The 23,893-nt window shown below is 36.0% G+C and overlaps 5 protein-coding genes across 10 annotated transcripts; 2 read left to right on the top strand and 3 right to left on the bottom strand.

The window, feature by feature from the left end:
• The first annotated feature begins 501 nt into the window (after positions 1-501).
• Positions 502-1,049, top strand: LOC111491818 (LOB domain-containing protein 12-like). Its single transcript, XM_023140869.1, has one exon. It carries the CDS (start codon positions 549-551, stop codon positions 1,047-1,049), a length of 501 nt encoding a protein of 166 aa, XP_022996637.1. The 5' UTR covers positions 502-548.
• A 2,796-nt stretch (positions 1,050-3,845) lies between these two features.
• LOC111490471 (probable phosphoribosylformylglycinamidine synthase, chloroplastic/mitochondrial) lies at positions 3,846-8,690 on the bottom strand. The gene is made up of 3 exons (XM_023139114.1): positions 8,557-8,690; positions 8,325-8,393; positions 3,846-8,177 (listed from the first exon to the last, which is right to left on the bottom strand). Exons 2-3 carry the CDS (start codon positions 8,364-8,366, stop codon positions 3,981-3,983), a joined length of 4,239 nt encoding a protein of 1,412 aa, XP_022994882.1. The 5' UTR covers positions 8,367-8,393; positions 8,557-8,690; the 3' UTR covers positions 3,846-3,980.
• A 638-nt stretch (positions 8,691-9,328) lies between these two features.
• On the bottom strand, positions 9,329-13,805 carry LOC111490906 (DEAD-box ATP-dependent RNA helicase 18). The gene is made up of 11 exons (XM_023139564.1): positions 13,448-13,805; positions 13,091-13,327; positions 12,601-12,831; positions 12,111-12,190; positions 11,919-12,024; positions 11,704-11,817; positions 11,452-11,550; positions 11,191-11,280; positions 10,959-11,065; positions 10,733-10,876; positions 9,329-9,950 (listed from the first exon to the last, which is right to left on the bottom strand). Exons 1-11 carry the CDS (start codon positions 13,712-13,714, stop codon positions 9,683-9,685), a joined length of 1,743 nt encoding a protein of 580 aa, XP_022995332.1. The 5' UTR covers positions 13,715-13,805; the 3' UTR covers positions 9,329-9,682.
• An 866-nt stretch (positions 13,806-14,671) lies between these two features.
• Positions 14,672-21,044, top strand: LOC111491236 (protein trichome birefringence-like 33). Of its 6 annotated transcripts, none has more exons than XM_023140057.1 (11): positions 14,672-15,201; positions 15,822-16,510; positions 16,625-16,672; positions 16,755-16,864; positions 16,941-17,138; positions 17,947-18,106; positions 18,379-18,602; positions 19,703-19,874; positions 19,964-20,163; positions 20,241-20,399; positions 20,553-21,037. In XM_023140057.1, exons 5-11 carry the CDS (start codon positions 17,116-17,118, stop codon positions 20,893-20,895), a joined length of 1,281 nt encoding a protein of 426 aa, XP_022995825.1. In that variant the 5' UTR covers positions 14,672-15,201; positions 15,822-16,510; positions 16,625-16,672; positions 16,755-16,864; positions 16,941-17,115; the 3' UTR covers positions 20,896-21,037. The 6 variants fall into 6 exon arrangements, with proteins under 6 accessions (XP_022995825.1, XP_022995816.1, XP_022995833.1 ...); XM_023140048.1 differs by having other exon boundaries at positions 14,672-15,215; XM_023140065.1 differs by having other exon boundaries at positions 14,672-15,900; positions 16,034-16,510.
• Positions 21,045-22,157: 1,113 nt separating this feature from the next.
• On the bottom strand, positions 22,158-23,176 carry LOC111491679 (abscisic acid receptor PYL4-like). Its single transcript, XM_023140674.1, has one exon. The coding sequence runs from the start codon at positions 23,095-23,097 to the stop codon at positions 22,405-22,407; it is 693 nt and encodes a 230-aa protein (XP_022996442.1). The 5' UTR covers positions 23,098-23,176; the 3' UTR covers positions 22,158-22,404.
• Positions 23,177-23,893: the final 717 nt, after the last annotated feature.

The following is a 23,893-nucleotide window of genomic DNA, read 5'->3' as shown; positions in this document are numbered from 1 at the left end:
TTCTCTGTTGACCCAGCTGCAATTCTCTACTTGCCTCACATATTGCTCGTGTCAGTGACTGACTCAAATTCTAGTTGACTAACGAGGAGTAATTATTACTATTTTAATTTTGAGTTTATATAATAATTTAATTCTGAATATATAACAATTTAGTTTCATCCAATTTTTTTCAAATAAGCACCCAATATATTTAAGCAAAAATCATTAAATAAAAAAAAATCAGACAAATATTAAAAATTAAAAATTAATCTGTTACAAATTTTAAAATATAAAATTTAATTTTTTAAAAAAAATCCAATTATTAATTAATTATCATCTCTATTTTTGTTGGGCAATTAATGTGTAATTATAAGTAATCTATTTTGTGTTTTAATAATGACTCGCTTTAGGCCACGCGCGTTGGTCTCCCATTATAAATATACTCTCTTCAACCTCTTTCTTCTTCAACAATAATAACTCTGAAGAGTTTCAGTCTGCCAAACTCTCTCTCTCTCTCTCCGGCGTCTGTTTCTCTCTCTTAAGATTTTCCGGCAAAAACAAGGAAAAATATGGGAGGCAGTTCGCCCTGTGCGTCGTGCAAACTCCTCCGGCGACGGTGCGCAAAAGAGTGCATTTTTGCCCCATATTTCCCCTCCGATGACCCCCACAAATTTGCTATTGTTCATAAGGTTTTTGGTGCCAGCAATGTCAGCAAAATGTTGCAGGAACTGCCGGTGCAACAAAGAGGCGACGCCGTGATGAGCCTAGTTTATGAGGCAACTGCAAGAGTGAGGGACCCAGTTTATGGTTGTGTAGGGGCAATTTCGTACTTACAAAACCAAGTTTCTCAGCTTCAAATGCAATTAGCTGTTGCTCAATCTGAGATACTTTGCTTTCAAATGCAACAAGACCACCTTGTTTTCCCAAATTGCCCTCAGATCTACTCCGACGAGAAACCGCCGTCTCTTCTACTCCCGCCGCCGTCTCCTCCGCGGTCTCAGTGCTTCAACTTTGCTTCCTCTTCCAATGTAATCTATGACACCATTTTTGGACATGACATTGTTTCTTAACATTTTAATTGATAATGTAAAAAAAAAAAAAAAAAAAAAAAAAAAAAAACTTTCTATTAATAAATTTAATGGTGTGTAAGAAAATGTTTACTGCAACTAAATATTTTTTAAAGAAGTTACCGAGATTATCATAATTAAAAAGGTTCCAAACATAAACATATTAAATTAATTATATTATTGAGAAGTTTAAAGATTTTTAATCTCTTTCCTAATATATTATTAAACTAAAAGAGAAAAAAAAAATAAATTAAAAAAACACTTTAAAAGTAAAAGAACCAAATTAAAAGTATAGTAAATTATAGATGTTATTTGCGGAATTAAATTTAGAAATTTTGGAAATATATTTATATAGTACATCAAATTCATTATAATTATTATTTAACTAATTTTTATAAAAATTAATTTCAATAAAGACTATTTTTTTAAAAAAAAATGGAAGTAAAAGAATTAAAATTAATGAATATAATATCGAGTAATTTGTTATAAGGCTAAATTATTAAATAACCCTTTTAAACTTTGTATTTTGTTTAAAAAGATCCTTACATTTTTTAAAGTTTTAATAATATTTAAAAAAAAATCTAACAAATACTCCTACTCATAGGAAGCTGTCAATACTTTATTTCAAAAATACTCTGGAACATTTAAGATATTTTTCAACTTTAAAAAGTTTAATTAATACCCTTCCACTTATTTACAAAATTTAAAAATACTTTTACTTTTTGTAGCAGTTCATGCCTAGGAATCTGAACACATGATAGATCTCGTCATTTCTTTGCATACTTTGCAACATGGTCACATTACTTACTATTCGTTTATGAGAGTTTCACTATCCTCATAGACCAACAAAAGTCCTTCCAACAGGTCCTATCCTCAACTTTCTGAAGGTCACCCAATGTAGAATTGTTCGAAGCAAACACACCGTTCCTATAATTGAAGCACCGAAAAGGAAGGTGCACCTTATTCGTATAGGTAGTGACTTTTAATTATTCTAAGTCTTTCTCATTCGTATGTGGTCTCAACTTATTCACGTCCTTCACTCGAGTGTCACACCGTTATGTTAAAAAAAATTCCCATGAAAATTTAAAACTAGGAACATATGATAATGTAGAAGAAAATGTTTACAAATACCAAAAAAAAAAAAAAAAAAACATTTTTGTGATGTTTCCCACTTAATAATTTATGAGAATAAAAAATAGTTAATACAATAAATCTCGAGAATTTAAAAATTAAAACAAAATGTTTGAACAAATTTGAGCATATAAGAATTAAAGGTTGAATTAAAAAAATTGAAAATAATAATAATAATAATTAAAAATGGTGGATGTGTTTCATGTTTGAACCATTTATTTATTTCTAGCTTTTTACTCATGACTCGTGATCCATTTTCTACGTGTCCAAATTTAAATCATATATATATATATATATATTATGATATAATGAAAATGTTTAAGAATTATTCACACCCTTTTTTATAAATGAAAATCTTATTTATTAGTGGGATTTAAATATGAAAAATGAAAGTATGATGCTACCTAGCTACTTATATAGTGCAGTCTAGTATTATTGATAAGACACCATAAATAATTGCTATTTGGCCCTTTGTCTTTATTTAATTATGAATGTTGTCAAAAAGTTGACCAACTTTAAAATTTTCATTTCCTTAAAATGGTTTGACTTTTGGGGACTGAACGAGAAATTAAGGTATTTCAAAAAGAAAGAGAATGTGTGTGTTTTGAATTGACAACCTTTTCAGCCATGAACCAACAGCACTAGTCACAGTTTTTGACTTTATATAATAAATTGTTCCTCTTTTGATGCAACCAATTTCAATAAAAAATATTTGAATATTGGTTAGGGGTTCGGGGTTTAAAGAAACTCGATCATCTGGAAATGAGTGGTGAAAGGTCAAATTTGATCTCACCAATAAATATGAGTTATAATCGAAATATATACGTAACTCAGATATATTATGATAATCACTTGATAGTGGAGTGGTTGAAAGAGGTGATGAATAAGCCATTGAACCAAAGCAAAGCATGCTCTTATGGTCTCTTGTGAATTATATGGAATTTAGAATCTTTTTTTTTAGTGTATTTTGTGGGAAATTATTCTTATTTCCATTCATAAATAGTGTTCAAAAATGGAAGTTTCTATATTTATAGTTTTCCAATATTTTTCGAAAAAGACTAGTTTAGTAGTTGCTTTAATATATATATATATATATATATAGATGACCTGATTGACTCGATTCATTTCTTTACCTCGTCAATAAAATTATTTAGGAGAACTAGGACCTACTCTTTCGTACAGAACACATATTCCTATTTCATTCTTCTTTCAGCTAACCATCTTCGACTTCTTCAATTTTATGAAGCTACTCTACACTCAATCGTCAACCAAGAACTCAATGACTATATCCCAAACATCAAGTGAGTTTCATCTGTTCAATAGAACCATAGGAGGAAAGATTTAGATCTTGACAATGTGGGCTCTAATCTACTTGTAGTGTAACGATCCAAGCCTATCGTTTGCAAATATTGTCCTCTTTAAGTTTTCCCTCTCAGAGTTTCCTTAAAGGTTTTTTAAACCTAGGGGAGATTTCCACACCCTTTATAAATAATGCTTCGATCTCCTCTCCAATTGAAGTGAGATCTCACAATTCACTCCCTTCGAGGCCAGCGTCTTCGTTGACACTCGTCCCTTTCTCTCTTAATCGATGTGGATCTCATAGATAGACTGCAACGTAACAAACAACCTTATGCTTCCTCGTCCATACCGAGTGCATTAGGCATTCACTAACATTAGAAAAATGATCAACTTTGAAATTGGCATATGTAAATGCCAAGCGTTCAAATATTATTAAGAGAACAGGGCAATCCGCCAGTCTCAATTTATTGCGTCTAACATATTAAAAACTGACATACCAATAGATTAAGCGCCGTCAGAGCACCACTCTCGAGCGTTTTGAAACATCCGCAACCATGGGCTTGGACCTTCTTTGCTCACATTCCACTGCTTTGGATACCAAGGAAACTGCCACATCAAGAAGCATCGTTCTGGATGAGGCATGATAGCAAGGTGCCTACCATCTGGGGAACAAATTGCTGCAACTCCCAGCGGAGATCCATTCAGATTGAAAGGGTAAATTTCAGTAGGATTCCCATCATCGTCACAGTATCGTAACGGAGCCAAGTCCGAATGGAGAAGACGGTCGAGAATGCCATCGTCAGGGAAGTAAGCTCTCCCCTCGCCGTGGGCAGACCATACACCCAAAGTACTGCCTTCCATTCCTCTTAACATTATAGCAGGCAAATCCTTTATGGTCACACTCGTGAAACGACACTCGAACCGTCCTGATTCGTTATGAACGAATCTTGGTTGTGACGGATCCCCACCAACACCATGCACACCACCCACTTGAGGGCCTGGCACCCACCCTAAAAGAGCCATGAGCTGACACCCATTGCATACTCCAAGGCTGAAGGTGTCTCGCCGTTTATAAAACTCTTGAAATTGGTTCAGTAAGGGTTGGTTGAATCGGATTGAAGCGGACCAACCTTTTGCAGAATCAAGCACATCCGCATAGCTAAAACCTCCAACAAATACTATTCCACGGAACTGCTGTAAAGTGATAGCTCCATTCAAGAGATCGGACATTGTCACGTCCCATGGCTCGAAGCCAGCGGCATAGAATGCAGCAGACATTTCCCTGTCTCCGTTGCTGCCTTCCTCACGGATTACAGCTACTTTGGGCTTAGAAGTAGAAGACAAATACTTCTCATCAGTAGAGGAAGGAACAAAAGACAATTCCCATGAAGGTTCATGTCTAGCTTTGAGTCCTTCCTTTTCTGATTCTACACAAGAAGCCAATCTTTGCAGTTTTTCCAGCTCAAAACTAGTTTCCTCCCACATATCTCTAAGTACAGAAGTTTCTTCATTCAAATGAGAAACCCCATCAACCTTGACTTCAATGGAAGGAGTAGCAGTTACTTGTCCAATGATATCAGCAGTAACACCTAGAGACGTTAACTTTCTCGTGACTACATCCAAATTCTCTGTGCTTACCTCGAGTACGAGTCCTAGCTCTTCTGCATAAAGGGTTTGGAAAACACTCTTCCCGCACGATGCCAAGTCCAAGGTGATGCCACAATTTCCAGCAAATGCCATCTCCAAGGCGGAAACCAGCAAGCCACCATCACTAATATCATGACCTGCAGAGATCAAGTCTTCAGCAAGGAGGTCTTGAATGCTCTCAAAAACTCTTTTGAAGTAAGGGACATCATCAAGATCAGGACACGAGTCTCCAATTTGGTCAAAGGCTTGAGCAAGAGCAGATCCACCTAATCGTCGCTCTCCCTTTCCCAAATCGATGTGAAGGATAACGCCTTTATCCCCAAGCTTCAAATCAGGAGTGACTGTTTTTGTTATGTCGGGACAAGTAACATAAGCACTAATTACGAGATTTCCAGGAGCCTTGACCACCTCTCCACCAGCTTGGGCTGCCATTGACAAACTATCTTTACCTCCATCAATAGCTATGCCGAGTTCAATCATTGCCTCCAAAAGAGCCACAGCTGCATCATACATGGCTGCCCCTTCCCCATCAAGCTTGGCAGCATACATCCAATTTCCACTTGCTTTAACATCAGAAAGACTGGAAATTTTAGCCCAAACAAGATTTGTGAGTGCTTCTCCAACTGCTAATCTAGCCATTGCTTTGGGATCAAGTAGGCCTTTTATGGGCTGCTCTCCTATTGCACATGCTCCTCCAGTCAAGCCTGAATAAGTTTGTGCAATAACTGCAACGTCCGAAAGAGTAATCTGCAATGGACCTACCGTTTGCTGTTGTGCTACGAGACCTGTTACACATCTATCTACTTTCGTTGTCAAGAATCGTTTCGAACATACCGACGGAAGCCTCAACACTCTCTTAAGAGAGTCTGCCACTGTCGTTCCAGGAGCGATATCAAGTGGCTCTAGCTCATGAACAACCCGTTGGAATTCAAAGGTTTTTTGAGGCATGTCTCCAAGCACTTTCTCAAGCTCAAGATCCACAGCAGGCGGAGGGAGAGGAAGTCCACTTGAAATGCATCTTTGGGTAGCAATACTATCAACTAGAACACAGCGACCACTACCACTTATTACACCAATTACAGCCATGGATAGCCTCTCTCTATCACAAATTGATTGCAACAAGCTGCGACATTCTGGCTTAACTAAAATAGCATCTTGTTCCTGATATTCTGCACCCCAAATCTCCAACACAGACATTGTATGATCACCGACAACAATTGCTCGAATATCAATTTCAGCTCCTTTTGGATATATAATTTCCTTCACAACGTTACAATTCCCACCGGCTCCCTGGTCATGAATACTAATTATTGGGTTATTTTCCCCCATTTCAACACAAGCACGGACGACACGGTAAAGTTTTTGAGCCATCTCAGCATCTCCACGCTGTACAGCGTTAAAATCAAGTTCAGCATCATTCTGACCACTAACCATGCTTGATGCAGCCCCACCTCCCATACCAATGCGATAAGCAGGGCCTCCAATTTTCACAACTAGCATTCCAATGTCGGGCTCTTCCTTTGAGATGTGAATATGATCAATTTGTCCAATTGCTGCACTGAACATGATTGGCTTCAACCACTCCCGCCTTTCACCACTCGGTAGTCTCATACCGAATGTTCTAGTATAACCTTGAATTAGTGGCTCCCCGAACTTATTACCATAGTCAGATGCACCATTACTTGCATCAATCAAGATCTTCAAAGGCAAAGCCAAGTTTGGGGGATAGGCAAAAGATGAATCTTCCCATGGAGCATAGGACCCCTCCATATTGAGATTTCCTACACAATAACCCGCTGTAGCTGCCACAACAAAAGACCCCTTCCCGGTTGCATGTGTATCCCTTATTCGTCCTCCTACACCAGTTTCTGCACCAGGATAGGGAGCCACTGCACACGGAAAATTATGAGTCTCAGCTGTAAATAAAATATCAAGATCGCGATTACTTTCTTCTAAAGGGCTTGTTGAACCAGGATAAACAGGTCGCAATTGATTAACCAAGAACCCCCGAATTGCGCTTGAATTATCCTTAAATCCGATCACGGAATTGCTAGGATTTGCCTTCAAAGTGCTCTTCACAATCTGCATAAGCGTTCGGCTCATAGGTTTTCCATCAATAACAAGTTTTCCAGTGAAAAACCAATGTCTACTATGCTCACTATTGGATTGAGCAATATCAAACAACTCCACCGTTGTTGGATTCCGCTTTATTTCCTCACTGAAAAGCTTGGTGTAGTATTGAAGATCTTGTTCATCAAATGCCAATCCCATCTCTTGATTAATCTCCTCAAGTGCCTTCCGACCTCGCTCTAAAACAGGCACAATGCGAAACTCTTCAGGTACCACACTAGTCTGAAACGACGTAAGCCTCTGAACATAAACACATTCAGTCATCCTATCATGAACCATTGCAGCAAACTCATCAATCTGATGTTCCTGTAACGCCCCTTTACTATACAACAAATACCTCCTCGAACGTTCCATACGTGCCACCTCTGTTAATCCACATGCTTGGCAGATCGACACGGCATTAGAGGACCAAGCTGTGGTGAAAGACAAACGGGGTCCAACCTCAATTATAACAGAATCCAGTCCTCGCCGCTGCTTCTTCTCAAGAAAGCTCTCAGTCCCCAAGTTCTCGGGCTCATAAGTTTCCTGAAGAAGCCATCTAAGAACAGATAGCTTTTCATTTGAAATCTCAGACTGAATACCAACGTTGAAACACTGCTCAGTTTGTAAACCAATAATCTGACTTGAAATCTTTGCTTGGACGGACTTGAGAAGCTCAGAAGTGGCACTTCCCTGAATCAAAGGGACTCGGAAATAATGAATAACCTCTGCAGTGGGCTTCTCAATCAAGCTTGACGCTTCTACTGGATTAGCCACAACCTTACAATCCACAGCTCTGGCTTTGCTCGATGCACGACATCTCAAAGGAACATATCTTCTGCTTGAACTAAGCGATCTTACAGCTGAACTGTGCAGCATCCCCCACAATCCACGTCGTTTACAGTGAGAATAGCTCTGTAAAAACAATTTCTGACTACGCCCGCCCTATCAAAAGCAGAAAAATCTCCCTCAGCAAAGTGAATATGAGAACAACAACCATTATTTACCTTCCAAAACACTAAATTAACTTCACAAACTCCATTATGAAATTCCTCATAAGCCAAAACAACAATCAAAGAAAACAAAACATACTTGCAGGAACTCGGCGGCAGTAATTTCCCCGGCAGTAGCCATTCAGCTAGCCTGTAAGATCAACTCCGCCTGTAAACAACTAAACATCATTTATTTCCGTTCTCTAACAATAGAAATGAAGACATTGAAGACAAGCCCTTTACACAAATATGCGAAAGAATAAGACGGAATTAATCAAATCATTTCGAAAGCTAAAAGTAAAGGTCGAAACGCTGAAATCTTAGCCACTCACCGTAGAAGCGTAGAGAAAGAGTGACGGCGCCGGCGAGGGTTCAAAAAGGATTTTGATTAGCGAAGGCGACAGAGGGACTGAAGAAGGGGGAGAGGTTCCCCGAGTAATTGAAGCATGTTGCCTTTACCCGAGACGACGGCATGTTTAGTGTTTGAAAAATTCAATCATTTTTAATAATAAATAAAAATGGTTTTTTTTAATTAATTTATTTAAAAATTTAATTTAAATAGTTTTGCAAGTAAGTCAATTTAAAAATAATAAAAGTGAGTTTTTGAACTTTTTCTTTAAAAAAAAAAAAAACTTTTTAAAACTAGATTTAATCAAATAATATTATACATTCATTACTAAGTCATAAAAAGATGAAAAAAAAAAAAAATTTATTATTATAAAAATTAGGAAAACATTATTCCTATAATCGCTCTCCTCTCCAATTAGGAGAGATCCTCTGGCACATCATCCAGTATTTAGCTCTGATATCATTTGTAACAATCCACCGTTGGTAGATATTGTCATTCGGTGTTTAGCTCTAATGTCATTTGTAACAGTCTACCGTGAGTAGATATTGTCTATTTTAGCATCGGCATATCATTGTCAACCTCACGATTTTAAATTGTATATGTTAGGAAAAAATTTCTCCAACCTTAGAAAAATGTTTCATTCCCCTCTCAATTTCAGAAATTTCAGACACGGAGAATCTTTTGATTTGGAGTTAGATTGGGGAGCGGGGGAGAAGCCCACGTCTTATTAGATAACTGATATCTTGTCATTCCAGTGAAGCCTGAGAAAGGGGATTTACAAACAAAAACACTGCAAATGTTTGCTCTATAACATACAAATTTAGAAACAAAAAGAACTTAATACTCTTAAGAATGTCAGTAGACCAATCAGTATCAGTTGAGCAAAACTTGTTCCCCCCTGAAACCAAAGCTTTAAACCATAAAGCTTCCTCCAAAGATTCCCATTGAAGAGCTGGTTGCTTTTCCACAGCATAACATCTCCAAATAAACTTCCAGAAAGAATTCTCTCTGGTTTAAGGAAGAATACCGACCTTCTCCAATGCTCGAGACTCTCGATAGATCGTAAACGTCCTGAGTTTTCGTAGGATCTTAGCATTTACTCATGCATTTCACAGTAGCTCCTCGGTCCCAGTTAGCTTGGCATATTCAGCTTCATCGATAGTTCCCTTTTTGAGTTTTTTCAACAATCGATATTCACGCGTCAACTCATCCTCGTCTTCAGCTGTCTGTACAGCACGTCTCTGTCGAGCTGTTTTCTTTCTTAAGATGGGAGCTGCGGCATTTGGATCTTTCTTTGGTTCAGGTTTAGGCTGTTGCTTTTGTGCTTCCTTCTTAGCTTGGAGGTTTTTCTTCCGTTGTTTTTCTCGAGATTTATCCCTAATAAGACACGCTTGTAAGCTAGTGGTAAACTTCTACTTTGCAATATCACATAGAACAAGGAACATCAAGATGGTTAGCCTAATCACAGAAATGTATGTAAGATCTTGCAACACGAAATTCATAAAGCATTTGGTTTATAAGTTCGAAAAGCTCAACTCTGTTTATGGCCTAAGGCCCGATTATATAGCCAAGTTTCATAAGCCTAAATTTACAAATTGTGTAGCCCAGAGCGTGAGTTTACAAAGCCAATGCAATCTTTTTGTTCCATTCCATGCTATAAACTTGTAACAAGAGATGAACCAACTCTATCCCTAGTGAATCAATTTAGACCATCTATTAGGATTCTATTTTTAAATCATTAATGCACAATTCACACACATTCATAAGACTATTTCAATGCAATTAACATATCATAAAGAAAATATTGAGATAGTAGCAGCCACTTTCATTAATACCTTTATTTTTCTCTACTCATTAATACCTTTAGTTTGAGTTGCTCTTAAATAGAATTGATTGAAATTAGTTAAGTCTAAATTATTCAATAATGAAGGTTTCGAGTTTTAATTGACACTGGTTGTACTGATTTAACTAGCAAAGTTTTAGGAGTACAAATTGAAATTTTCACTAAATTTTATTACTCCTTGTCTGCAGCACAAAAATCATTAAAGAACTAGCAAATCAAGTGGAAGAAAGCAGCCTATAACTTAAAGACTAACAAATTGCTTGAAAAATGTTCAAAAAATAAGGCAGTAAAACTCAAGATTCTGAAGGCTCCTTACTTGAATTTAACCTCCTCAAAGTTAATATCTTCAATGGGAACAAAACCCTCGGTTGAAAGGGAGTGGCGTTTCACCTCGGACATCAAAGGCAGCTGCAACAAACCATACGCCATGGCCAACTTCCCTATTTCAAGTTCTTTCCACCTGAATGAGGAAGATGAAACCTTAGAAAGCATGAGAATTTGCAGATTGCTTTAAAATATATAAAAGAAATATCATTAGGCACCTGAAAATGAAAGAGCAGTGGTGCTCTTTATAAGCACGTATAAAAGAAACAAATGCCTTGACTCCCTTCTCCATGACATCGCGATCCTTTTTTGCTGCAGTTCGTATCTATAACAGGTTTTGTTCAACATTGAGTAGTTTAGTGAAAGTAAAATACACTGAACTTTCACTGCTAAAATAAACACTAAAAATTTAAGAATGAATGGAAACACTCATAAAAAAAATCAATCTACCTGTGGAACTATATCTAAGGCATCACTACAACAAATTCTCTCTTGAATGGGAACCCTTCTTATGGAAAGGAATTCTATATAAGCTTCTTCCTACACAAATCAGTCAATCAGAATGTTGGTGTTAGTATTAACAACCACTAAAAACGAAGAAGAATTCTTTTCCAATTTCCTTATTTGAAGGGACATTCGATGTTACAATGTTAGTTCTTTGTAGTAATATATGATGCAAAAACTATGAAGAATCAAATAGCACAGCCACACCTTCGGCAAAAGAAAAACAATGGCATTTCCTTCTCTACCCAATCGAGCAGTGCGACCAACCCTATGTACAAATACATTAGGATCTTGAGGAGGATCATACTGCAATACCAGACAAAAAGTAGATCTATTTAAGCACAAGGATATATGCACTTACAATTTTTTTTTTTTTTTTTTTTAAATTTAAAAAAAGCATAATTTCTTTGGGAGAAGTTTTATATGCAGAAGAATATGGACTGGTAACCATGGACAAACCTGCAGTATACAATCAACGCCAGGAATGTCAAGTCCACGGGCAGCAACATCTGTGCATAGAAGAACACCACTTGAAAGGGATACAAATGAGGCTAGTGCTTTCTCCCGGGCGGTCTATTGAGCATAGAAGATATAGGTCATGAAATGCAAAACTCATTGCTTGAGCTTTCAAAATTGTAATTATAATTTACATCATATGACCTCTAAAAAGGTACCTGTTTCATCTTTCCATGTAGAGGGATCAAGGAAAATCCTTTTAAAAGGGTAAGCTGTGGTAGAACAACTCCCCAATAGTCAACACATGCACAAGTCATGAAGTATCTGTACAACACCACACCTTACTAAAATGAGGGGAAAACATTGCCAATTTATATATTTTAAGTATTCAAATCCAACGGTTAACTTACACTATGATTTTTTTGGATTTGTTCTTAACAAGAATGTCGACAAGTTGAGTGGATTTCTTGTCTGCTTCACATTCCAAATACTGCGGAATCAGAAGGAAAAGAAAATTTATCAAAAGGAAAATGCAGGACATACAAGCAAAACTGCTAACGAATAATTGTCTTCGAGCATGCGTGCTATGGTTCCAAACAAATCCTCGACTTTTCCTTCTTTACAATAGGGCATAATCCGATCCACACTGCTTGACCACCCATAACATTTTCACGGGCATAAAGTATTGATTGTGAACTTTTCATAGTCCTCCATTAAGAACTTCAATAAGAGCATGATTATAGTCTTCATAATACTGATCTTCATTATGTATGGACAGAATTAAAGAAGCGTAAATAAGAAATCTATAAAATTCACATATACATCATTTACTCCATGCATCGAGTTATTAAATTGAAACATGCAAATTAGACTGAACTGAAAACAAGTTGCATAGAATACCTCAATATGAAGACTAGATGGAGTTCTCGAAGGTGCAAGTTGTGTTTCTGCCCTTACTTCGACCCTGATAGGATTCCTTAGCCCTGCCTTGGAAAGTTCTTCAACTGCCTCAGTTTGTGTAGCTGAAAAAAGACCAGTCCTACGAAGCTTGGGCAAACGAGCTATAATTGAAGTTATCTGCCTTTGAAATCCCATGTCCAGGAGCCTATCTGCTTCATCCAATATCAGAACCTGTGGATAGATAACCAAAGATATATATAACTTTGTGTTCCTATAAATTTAGTTCCAGACATCATCTAATACCACGAAAATATTCCAAGAAATCAACTGAAAGATTGAAAGTATACATGCAAAACTAACTTCAAAGAAAAAATCACTTAATATAAAACATAAACAGGAGTTCAGAATGAGAGAGAAGAGTTGGTGCTAATCTAATAATAAGCTCAAACAATCCAGTAGCCAGGAACATGTTCTTGAGGTTGGAGGATACCTCAAAGTTCCGAAAATCCAAGTTCTCCATACGTTCCATCATATCAAATAGCCTTCCTGGGGTCCCAATCAACAAGTTTGCACCTTCTTCTTCTATCTTATTCATGTCTTCTTTGACATCTGCGCCTCCAACGAGAAGCACCGATTTGATATTCGACAATGTAGAAACGATAGGAAGAGCAACACTGTAAATTTGTGAGGAAAGCTCCCTGGTTGGAGAAATTATAATCCCCATTACCTGCAGAGGAACCATACATAAAGAACCAGTATGGAAATACAATTTGCACGCTCTTTTTAAGTCAATACTAAGACAAATTCACTCAAATGGGCTTGAGACAAACAGAGTAGAGAGACGAACCTGGTGAGGTTTGGGGCGACTGCTAGAACATCGTCGGAGGATTTCGACGACCGGAACTACAAACGCTAGGGTTTTCCCCGAACCAGTGGCGGCGTCGACGGCGACGTCCTTGTGGCTGCATAGCAACGGAATTGTGGCGGCTTGAACTGGAGTACAGAATTCAAAACCTAACTGGGCTAACGCCTCTAGAACTGGTTCTGAGAGGGGAGGTTCAAGGTCGGAGAACCGGGTGCTGGTCAAGGCTTGGTTTCCATCGCCACCGTCCATGTTTTTTTCCGGCGTAGAGCACGTGTGAGAGAGGAAGATGGAAAAAGCGGGAGCTAGGTTTCCACTCTCTCCCGGTCTCTTAACTTGTCAATTATTTAATAAGTTTTAAAATTAAAATTTATCTTCCTTTTTTAATTGTACTAAGTATTTCAACTATTTTAAAAATTCATAAATAATTGAACACAAAATTTTAAAGTTTAATATTTTATGGAACAATTTTTTTTTATTTTTTGTCCAATTTAATTTTAAATTATGTTGGCTTAAATTTTAGGAATTTATTTGATCTTCTTATACAAAATTTAAATTTACATAATTTTTCTTTTAGCAACCCCATGAGATAAATTATTGAGATTTTAGATAAAATTATAATATATTAACTAATTTGTAGGTAAAATTATAATATATTTCTGAAGAAGAAAAAGCCGTATAACAAGGTTTTTGTAGGTGAACCTGTTGAAGGATTATTTTCAATATCTAAACATTAAACGACTCGTGAAAGCATTCTATCATCCCATACTTTTTTTAGCACTGTCATATATATGAGATATAAGGATTTGAACTTCTAGTCTCAAAGAAAGAAAAATACGTCAATTACCATTGAATTTCCTCCTTTTATATTTTATTTTTATAAAAAAAATATGAAAATACGAGAATTTGAATATTTAAAAAAGAAACCCGTATCATAGGATTGAAATATACTAATTATTATAGAAATTAAATAATCATTGAAGTTAAATTATAAATTAAAAAAAAATTGTATTTAATGAAAAAAAAAAAAATTGTAACTTCTGTTTTTCAGACAATTTTGCAATTAAACCTATTATTATAAATAAATAACAATAATAATAAATAAAACTGCAAAACCTTCAAAAAAAAAAAAAAAAAAAAAAAAAAAAAAAAAAAACCCCGCGAATTCCTCTATAGGAACGGCATGGTTCTTTCGACCACTCGGGTGCGGTCTCATTTCTGCAAATCGAGAAATTCGGTTCTCGCAAAGCCATAATCTGTACGGAGATTGTCTCGAAGAAACAGAAAGATCACAAAATAGAGAACGAAAACAAGAAATCAGGCTGCAAGAAAACTGGCACGAGATTTTAGCAGGAGGAAAATGATGCGTAGAATCAATTTTGTGGAATGAGCTACCATTTTCTTCATGATTCTACGCCTAATGCTGCCCTTCGATTCGGTCTTTTCCATTTTCGAATTCGGTTTCGTTAACAATGGCAAGATGTATAACTTCGATCCGGCATTGTCCATCTCCGAGTTCCCGCATGGAGTCCTCAGCGAAGACGGATATTGCTAATCTTCCTCTGCCTCTGGTTTGATAGTTCAAAGGAAGAGTGATTTATATCAGAATTTTATTTCTCTTCCTACGTTTAATGTAAGTTATGTTGTTCATTTCTTCTCACTTTTCTATTTTATTTATGCTATTCATTTCTGTTAGGTTTTACAGAGTAGCAGAAAATGATACTATTGCCTGGTTTCAGGTTTGCTCCATCAGGTTACATATTATTTTTTCATCGAGTATCAATACTTTCTTATAAATTGTTATCCTTCCTGTATATTGACAATTTCAATAGATATGTGATACTAGCTCAATATTCGGCAAAAATAAGCATATTCTTTGTGTGATTAGGAAACTAGATCTTATTTCCTTTGAACTATAGCTTTGCAGTTTCTTCCTGTTCCTTAGTAGCTCGTATATACACCTACATATTTATAATCAATAGATATGAACAAGATGCACTCACCCTGCATATGATAACTCTAGTATCATTCTTATAATTCTTGGCATGATTTTGGAAGTCTATTATTTGATCTTTTACTTGTTTCTGTGATCAATTTTAATTTTTGTCTCATATCACAAGCCGATATATTTTGTACCTAAAACCAGCTGATTGATGGTTTTCTTCAAACTTGACCTCTGTGTATCAAACGGTTGATATGTCTGGATCCTTTGTAAAACTGATAAGATGATAGTTGCGCATGGAACATGAAAAGCTTCATCATTTTGACATTCAGCAGATTTTTTCTTGTGTGTCTTTTATATAATAAGGTAGTTTACTTGTTTAACTTCGTGATATCTTTGATGCTTGTTGTGGAGCAGCTATGGGATGGGATGATTTTCAATCATGATCCACCTATGTATGTTGATTGCTTGGTATGTGCACCTCATGTTCCTGCAGGTTAGTTTTTTTGTTTTTGTTTTTTTTATTGCGTATTCTAGGATTGTGGGGGACCCTCGCATGTGTTGGTGGTTGGTATATGTACCCGCTATCTGGTACGGAATCTGTAAATGACATGGCACGGACATGAAAGGGTCGAATGCCTCGATAAAATCTGGATGGATGGATGTTTGGGATCCCTCGATGGTATAAGTGACACATGAGTCTGATCTTGATGGACATGACCGAGTGAGCTACGAGGGTCGATGACATGCCAAGACTTGGGATGACATCAAACCATGTAGACCGTGTTAATTTGGGAACCAAGATGACAAGATGAGATGCAGCGTTGCATGTGAGAGACCTTGACCTCAAGTAGAAGCAAAGTCGAGCCAAATACTTGGCCTAGTGTAGAGGCAAATCAGATAGGTCGCATACGATTGAACATGCACACATGGGTGGCGTGTGTGGTCGAACAAGCTTAGATTCTGCATGAATTGTGTTCAGTTGATGAAAACAAACCTTACCTAAGGTCTAATAAAGCCACAAATATGGGCAAAAAAATAAATATGGTGCTTAGGTTCCCCTTAAGGCTTGTCATAAGCGATCATGACACCGCACGATTAAAAATGTACGTATGATCTCTACTGCAGCCTTTTCAAGATCATTTTTGATTTATGAACGCAGTTCAGATCTCTACAACCGTTCTAATATATCCTTTCTCTCCACCTCCTTTTCCTATCAGGTTATTCCCAACCTAAAATTCTGGCTTAGCCTACCTCATAAAATTCAGGTATACTACTGTTTTTCTCTTCTTTTCTGTCTCAAACTCCCTGTATCTCTTGCACATGCTTGGAACTTATATCACATTGCAGAGTTTGTTTGCATCTCTGGTCCAAAAATTTAAGGGACCCTCGCAAGGTCATCGAGATATTTATTCTCCGGTAAACTTCTGATAACACGCATTTTGTGCTTCAAATTTCCGGTGAGACTCCTTGTTTTGTTTGCTCTCTTACCATGAATTTTTTGCAAATCAAGTTCTAATGGGTTTGTTTGGTTAGGCAAATACAGCCACAAGAGGTCATCCTGAAGTTGCGCTAGCAACCTTATACCTCTGCTATAGATCTGCATCTTGTACTTGAGAAGCTTAGGGAGAGAGAGAGATAGCTCCTGTCGGGTAGTCCTTCTCTCCATAACCCAGTCTTCTACCCACTCGAGCGAGAGATCGAGATTCAAATGAACGTGATCACATGCTTATGGTATGTCTATTTTATAACGTAATTCCATGGTTTAAAACTATTTTTATGCTAAATTGTGCAAAGGGCCCTCTGATTTATGTGGTTGTCAATTTTGCACTTAATATTGTTTGCTTTTCAATTTTACCCTCAACCTTTTTAGCTTTTATAGCAACAGTCCCTTGGCCATTTCCAACATAATTGAAATTTTTACAACTTTGAAGGAAACTTCCAAACCAAGTATTTAGGTGGTTGAATATGAAACCAAATACTTTTACAAATTGTCCATAATGTATGCATTTTGATTTTGTCCCTAATATTTTAAAAATTTGTATCTTCATTGAAGGTTTAAATCTCTGTATCGTTTTTTTATTTGAATTCATAATGTCGGTATAGTTTAATTGTTAGAGCATATTATATCTATTTTAATTTCTGCTTGAATCTCTTCTCCTATCTTCTTGAACCAAACAATGGAAAAAGAGAGAGAATAAGATTTGAACCCAATAAAATAATCATATATAACCTAGAGATTTATTTTTTCTTTTTCATTTTCAATACCTTGAAGACAATGACTTATATGCCCTTGGCAAGTCAAACCCAATATAAAACATGCCCTACTCTTGATGCCAACTTTTAACCTATTTACCAATAAGCCTTATTTTAATCTATATTATAATGTATATTCTATTGCTTTTAAGAGCAAATTCATTCATTTAATTGAGGCAAAATTGCCAATAAACCAAAACTTATGGGTACATATATTATTAGCATCAACGTTTTTGTCTAACATTAAAACTTCTAATTTTGCCTTTTTTTTTGCTCTCAAATGAAGCCTCCTCCTCCCAACTCTTCCTCCTCCATCCTCAGGAAATCTCGCTTCTCCCCATACCTCTTCACTCTCGTGGTCTTCATCTTCTTCATCTCCATCCTTCGTAAAGACCTTGCCTGTGTCTTCAGCCTGCAACTCCAGCTCGACCTCGCCCCCGCCACAGGTGAGTTCTTATCCCTTTTACTTTTCATCGAGAATTAATATACCGAAACTTAAAAGCTTCAAAGCTTCAAAGCCTTCAGATTTAGTTGCAATGTTTAGAGTTGGAGGTTATCTTATTAATATTGGATAGTCACATTTGTTTTATGGTTCTATGGTAGTTTCCATGCACTTAAGCTTCAACGTGATATTAAACCCATCATGATTGAAATCCATAAATTTTAAGCTTTTGAGTTTAGAGGTAATTTGATCCTGGTTTGATTTGTGGGTGTGGGGTGGTTAGAGAAGAAGAGGGAGAAATTGGCATTTGAGACAGGGAAATTGGAGGAGGGGTGTGACGTGTTCAGTGGGAGCTGGGTTAGGGACGAGGTGACTCGGCCGCTATATGATGAGTCGGATTGTCCGTACATTCCGCCGCAGCTGACGTGTCAGAAGCACGGCCGGCCGGACCGGAGTTATCAGTACTGGCGGTGGCAGCCCTACGGCTGCAATCTTTCCAGGTATCCCTTTTCTGTCTCTGTTTTTTCTTTTTTGTTTGATTTTATTTCCTACCTTTCATTTTCCATCTATGTAGATAAATCGGTTGTTGAAATTTAACTTAATCCCTAAAAAAGAAAGGAAATATATATATATATATATTATTTCTAATGCTTTAAAATTTTTAATTTTAATCCTTCAATTTTAGTCCCTTTTAATTTTGGGCATTTAATAGGAAGGTCATTTTCCATGTTATATCTTACCTAACTTAGCATCAAAATTGTTTTTTTTATTATTATTATTATTTTAAAGTTAGAAAGAATGAAATAGAAAATAATAATAAATAAAACAATTAGGGAGTATAATAAAAATTATTTATAAGAAAAGAAATTACGAAAATAATAAAAACGAGTATCGGTTCAATGACAACAGGTTTGACCAAAGTAAAACGGTATTGTTAATTTCAATTTGTCCAATATTAAAATATCGACACAATTTTTTTATGAACAAAAAGTCGATGAAAGTTCTATTAAAATATTATATAGTTGTGAGTTATTTCAGATTTTTCAAATGATTCCGTAAAAAGCCATGCAATTATTAAAAAATAAAATTGGAACGAAACGACAACGTATGGTGGCATTAGTATAAGGTCCGGCCGATAGTCACGAGGGTGACGTGCAGAACCAAATTGGAGAAAATATGTGGATATTTTTAGAAATATGTGGATATTTTTAGAAATATGTGGATTTAAATTATTTGTAGCATTAATATTATATTAAAAATCAAATCTTGATCTAGAAAGAATATCCCATAAATGAATCAACTTGTTGCAAGTGGTTGGTTTTAAATTAGATTTTGACATTTTGATAATAACTTTAGGTTTTTTTTTTTTTCCTTTTCTTGTTTGATTCTTTAGGCTTTATACAAGTATTTTTGTAAATTTATTTAGGATATTTTGTTTTTATTTAAAATTTAAATAAAATTATTAGTTAGAAGTTTGCATCTCATCCGGGTAAGAACTCAAAAAAGAATTGAAATATTAGTAAAATTAAATAATACATATTAAATTGATAGAACTTTTAATTTTTTACTTTTTTTTTTTTTTTTTTTTTTTTAAATGAAGGTTTAATGCGAGCATGATGCTAGAAACCTTAAGGGGAAAGAGGATGATGTTCGTTGGAGATTCTCTAAATAGAGGGCAATATGTTTCAATGGTTTGTCTTCTTCACTCTCTAATTTCGGACGATGCCAAATCCATGGAGACATTCGGTTCACTCACCGTCTTCACTGCCAAGGTATGTATGCTAACTTATATGTTTCTCGAAGTTTTTTTAAGCAAAATATAGACTTCTAATAACTATTAATTGATATTGAATGAATATAGGAGTACAACATGACAATTGAGTTCTATTGGGCGCCGTTTCTCTTGGAATCGAACTCGGATAACGCAGTGATCCACCGAATTTCGGATCGGATAGTGAGAAGAGATTCGATTAAAAAACATGGAAGACATTGGAAAGAGAGTGATATTATGATTTTCAATACTTATCTTTGGTGGATTACTGGCTCGAACATGAAAATCCAGTAAGAAATATTCTCAATATATATTTGAACCTACTGTATAATAATAGTTTTTGAATGAATTAAATGAAATTTTCCAGACAAGGGTCTTTCGAGGACGAAGCACATGACATGGTAGAGCTGCCCACAAAGGATGCTTATCGCATGGCAATGAATAGCATGTTGAGATGGGTTAGGAAGAACATGGACCCCAAAAAGACTAGGGTTTTCTTCACTTCCATGTCTCCTTCTCATGGAAAGTTAGTTCTCTATTTTCAGACTCGAATATAATATGACATCTGATTTTACACGAAAAATTATTTGAGGATGGCACATATTTGTAGTGGCTATATTGAATAATGTTTTTTGTCATAGCCATTGTAACATAACCAAGCTTTCATTTGGCTCTACAGGAGTATTGATTGGGGTGATGAAGAGGGTGGCAACTGCTACAACCAAACGACTCTAATTGAAGATCCAAACTATTGGGGATCTGATTCGAAAAAAAGCATAATGGAAGTGATTGGAGAAGTTTTCAGCAAGTCGAAATTTCCTATCACATTTCTTAACATCACACAACTCTCGAGCTATCGTAGAGATGCACACACATCGATTTACAAGAAGCAATGGTCACCAGTGACGCCGGAGCAGCTAGCGAACCCGGTAAGCTATGCGGATTGCATCCATTGGTGCATGCCTGGTGTCCAAGATACTTGGAATGAGCTTCTTTTTACCAAACTTTTCTATCCTCATTAATTGATGTTAAAATTCATCTGGGTTCCCTCAGATCCTCTTTGTTTCATGTGGGCGTGGGTTTGTGAGATTTGGGATTGGTGAGGGGAGATAAAGATGAGAAAATCAATTGAAAGATAGAGAGTGAATCATTACTATCACGGTCGTACATCTTTTATTGTGCGGCGTCGTGATTTTGACACGTTTACGACAAGTCTTAAAGGGGACTCAAGCTCTATTCCTATTTTTTGCCCGGCTTAACTTCATTGTACCATCGGTAAAGTTTGCCTTTGCCAATCAAACACAACTTATGTGAAATCCAAGCTTGTTCAACCACAAATGTCAGTATGCGTGTTCAATCATGTGCGACACAACCACATCGCATCTCATTGTCATCTTGGTACCCAATGACACAATTCATGCATCGTAATGTTGTTTCATGCCTCAGAACATATTCGTTCATGTGAAATTCAAATGGATGAGCTGAGTTTTTTTGGAAGGGAATTTTTTTTATTAAAACAATGTCTTATATGTTTGTTCTTGGAAAAGAAATGTAAAATTATCAATTAATTAATTGAAGAAAATATAATGATTCAAGTGATCAATGGCACAAATCCTCTAAAAACTAAAATACTTACCTAAAAATGCATTAATTTTTCTTTCGTTATCTTCAAAATTTCACATCTGCATATTATGACTAATTAATATCGATATAAAGCTATGAATAATTGATAATTTAATTTATTCCCTTTTAGTTGAAGATAATAGACTACAAAAAGTATTTAGAGAGAGAAAAATTATGAAAAATATTTAGAAGAGAAAATTAATAGAGTAGTTTATTTATTTGAAACAAATATATATAAAAAAAAAAAAGAAAAAAGAAAAAAAGTGTCTTTATATGGGCAAGTTGGTTAAGCAAGTTGCAAAGTTTTTTTTTGAAAATATGAAAAATAATTAAATTGTGAGAATATTTAGATACATATATTATATTTATATTAAATTAAAAAAATAAAAAACAGAGGCAACTTGCAATGGGCCTCTTGTTTTTCCACAACCTCTTAATTGCAGCTGTTTGATTCCTCCAAGCTTTTATTCGCTATTTTAATTCCATTTGTAGATATTTAAACTTTTAATTTGTATTTATTAACCAATCAAATCTCCCCTCCTTGTTCATGCCTCGATTAACTAAATAATTGTGTACTCTATTGGAATTTGAACTTTGAACCTCCCCCTATATGAACCTTTCCAAGCAACCGTGGAGAAGAGGATTCTAAGAAATGGCCAAATTTCAGAAGAAAGATCCATATAACTGGACGCATAAAGGAAGAACAAATTTATAGATACAACAATTCGTACGGACAAAAGGAAAAGGTAAATCAGGGGGTGAATGAATCTGCAGAGATCGGTTTCAGAGGGGGAAAAAGAGGCTGCAATCGTGAATGTATGTGTGTTAATAATGATCCACAGTGCGATTAAAATCCACTTGCACACCTGTATCACAAAAACAAGTAGAAGAAGAAATGGATCCAAATTTTAGGAAGTTTTGGCCATGTTCTCAGCGATGTGTGCGAGAGATTGGAGATTGCACCGTACGATCGTATCAACGAAATTGCACGTTTCTTCTCTGGTATTGCCTTGCGGTACATCAACTGCATAAGATTCCACCACAACCGTCAACGATTTCGATTCGTTGTTTGAATTTGATGATGATGATGAAATCGTATGCAGTGTGGTAACGGATTGGTAGTTTCGCAGGCGGTGGTCTCCACCTACGACGCAAAAGCTCATCACATGTCTCTCGTCGTCAAGAATCTCCAGGCGCTCTGTGCTCGAGGCGGCGGGAAGACCGGAGACGACTTGGACCTGCCGGAGAGTGCCGACGGTACCGTCACCGTAGATGACGTGGCAGCTTTTGAGAAAGTGCTTGTACGCCTGAGGATTGTCGAACCGTCGCACCACGGACCACACCGTCGAAACCGGAGCGTCGATGATCTGGATCACGGCGGAGCAGCACTGTTCTGATCCGACGTCGTGCGCATGGTACCGAGCCACCGCGTCGGGTACCGGCACCGGCGCCCCGTCCCTCCGCGGAATGCTCATCCTCTGCCGCACCACCTCCACCGCCGCGGCGCTTCTGTGACAGTTCATCATCGTTGCCGCGGAGGCGCCACCTCCGCCGGGATTCTTGCTCGGATTGATCCGGTGAAGGTGAACTGAAGAAGACATTCTTCAAAAAACTGTGTAGAACCAGTGATTTCTTCTTTCTTTTTAGCAGCGTTAGGGATGATTTGAGAAGACGAATAGACAACCGCAAAATGGGCCTTTCCCCATATATATAATCGCGTAATGGGAAAAAAGAGGAGAGAGAAAGAAGTGAGAGAAAGAGATTTTTTTTTTCAAAAACAATATTCTTAAATTTAAAAAAATTTCATAAAAATTATTAATACTTCATTTCAAAAATATCATTAAAATTTTAAAATATTTCTAAAATATTTTTTTAACTTTAAAATGGTTTAAAAAATACCATTGAATTTTCTAAATTTTCATTAATATCCTTTTAATTTTTTTAGAAAATTAAAAAATATAGTTAGTTTAAAATTTGAAAATAATTTATGAGATTTTAGATTTTTTTTTTTTTTTTTTTTTTTATAAAACATATAGGGTGTTTAATACTAATTTTATATTTTATATTTTTTAAACCTAGTATCGACATAAAAATATTTTGAATTTTTTTAAAATTTAAAAATATTTTTTAAAAGAGTTTTTTTTTTCTGTTAAATAAATCAAGATTTCCATCTAAAACGTAACTATATTTTTTTAGATTTTTTTAAAGTTTAAATATTTTTGAAAAATTTAAAGGTTTTTGGAGTATTTTCAATAATTGAATATATATATATATATATATATATATATATATATATGTATATTAAATTTTTTTAAAAAAATTATTAATCATAAAGCTTACGCCGGACTTGCAAGTGGATAATCAACTTGCGCGTCTTTGGACACCAACTAATTGCCA

This window comes from Cucurbita maxima, unplaced genomic scaffold (genome assembly GCF_002738345.1).
Source record: "Cucurbita maxima cultivar Rimu unplaced genomic scaffold, Cmax_1.0 Cma_Scf00001, whole genome shotgun sequence".
NCBI classification, from domain to species: Eukaryota; Viridiplantae; Streptophyta; class Magnoliopsida; order Cucurbitales; family Cucurbitaceae; genus Cucurbita; species Cucurbita maxima.
Note: the sequence above shows the minus strand (reverse complement) of the source record. Positions and strands in the feature narration are given on the sequence as shown.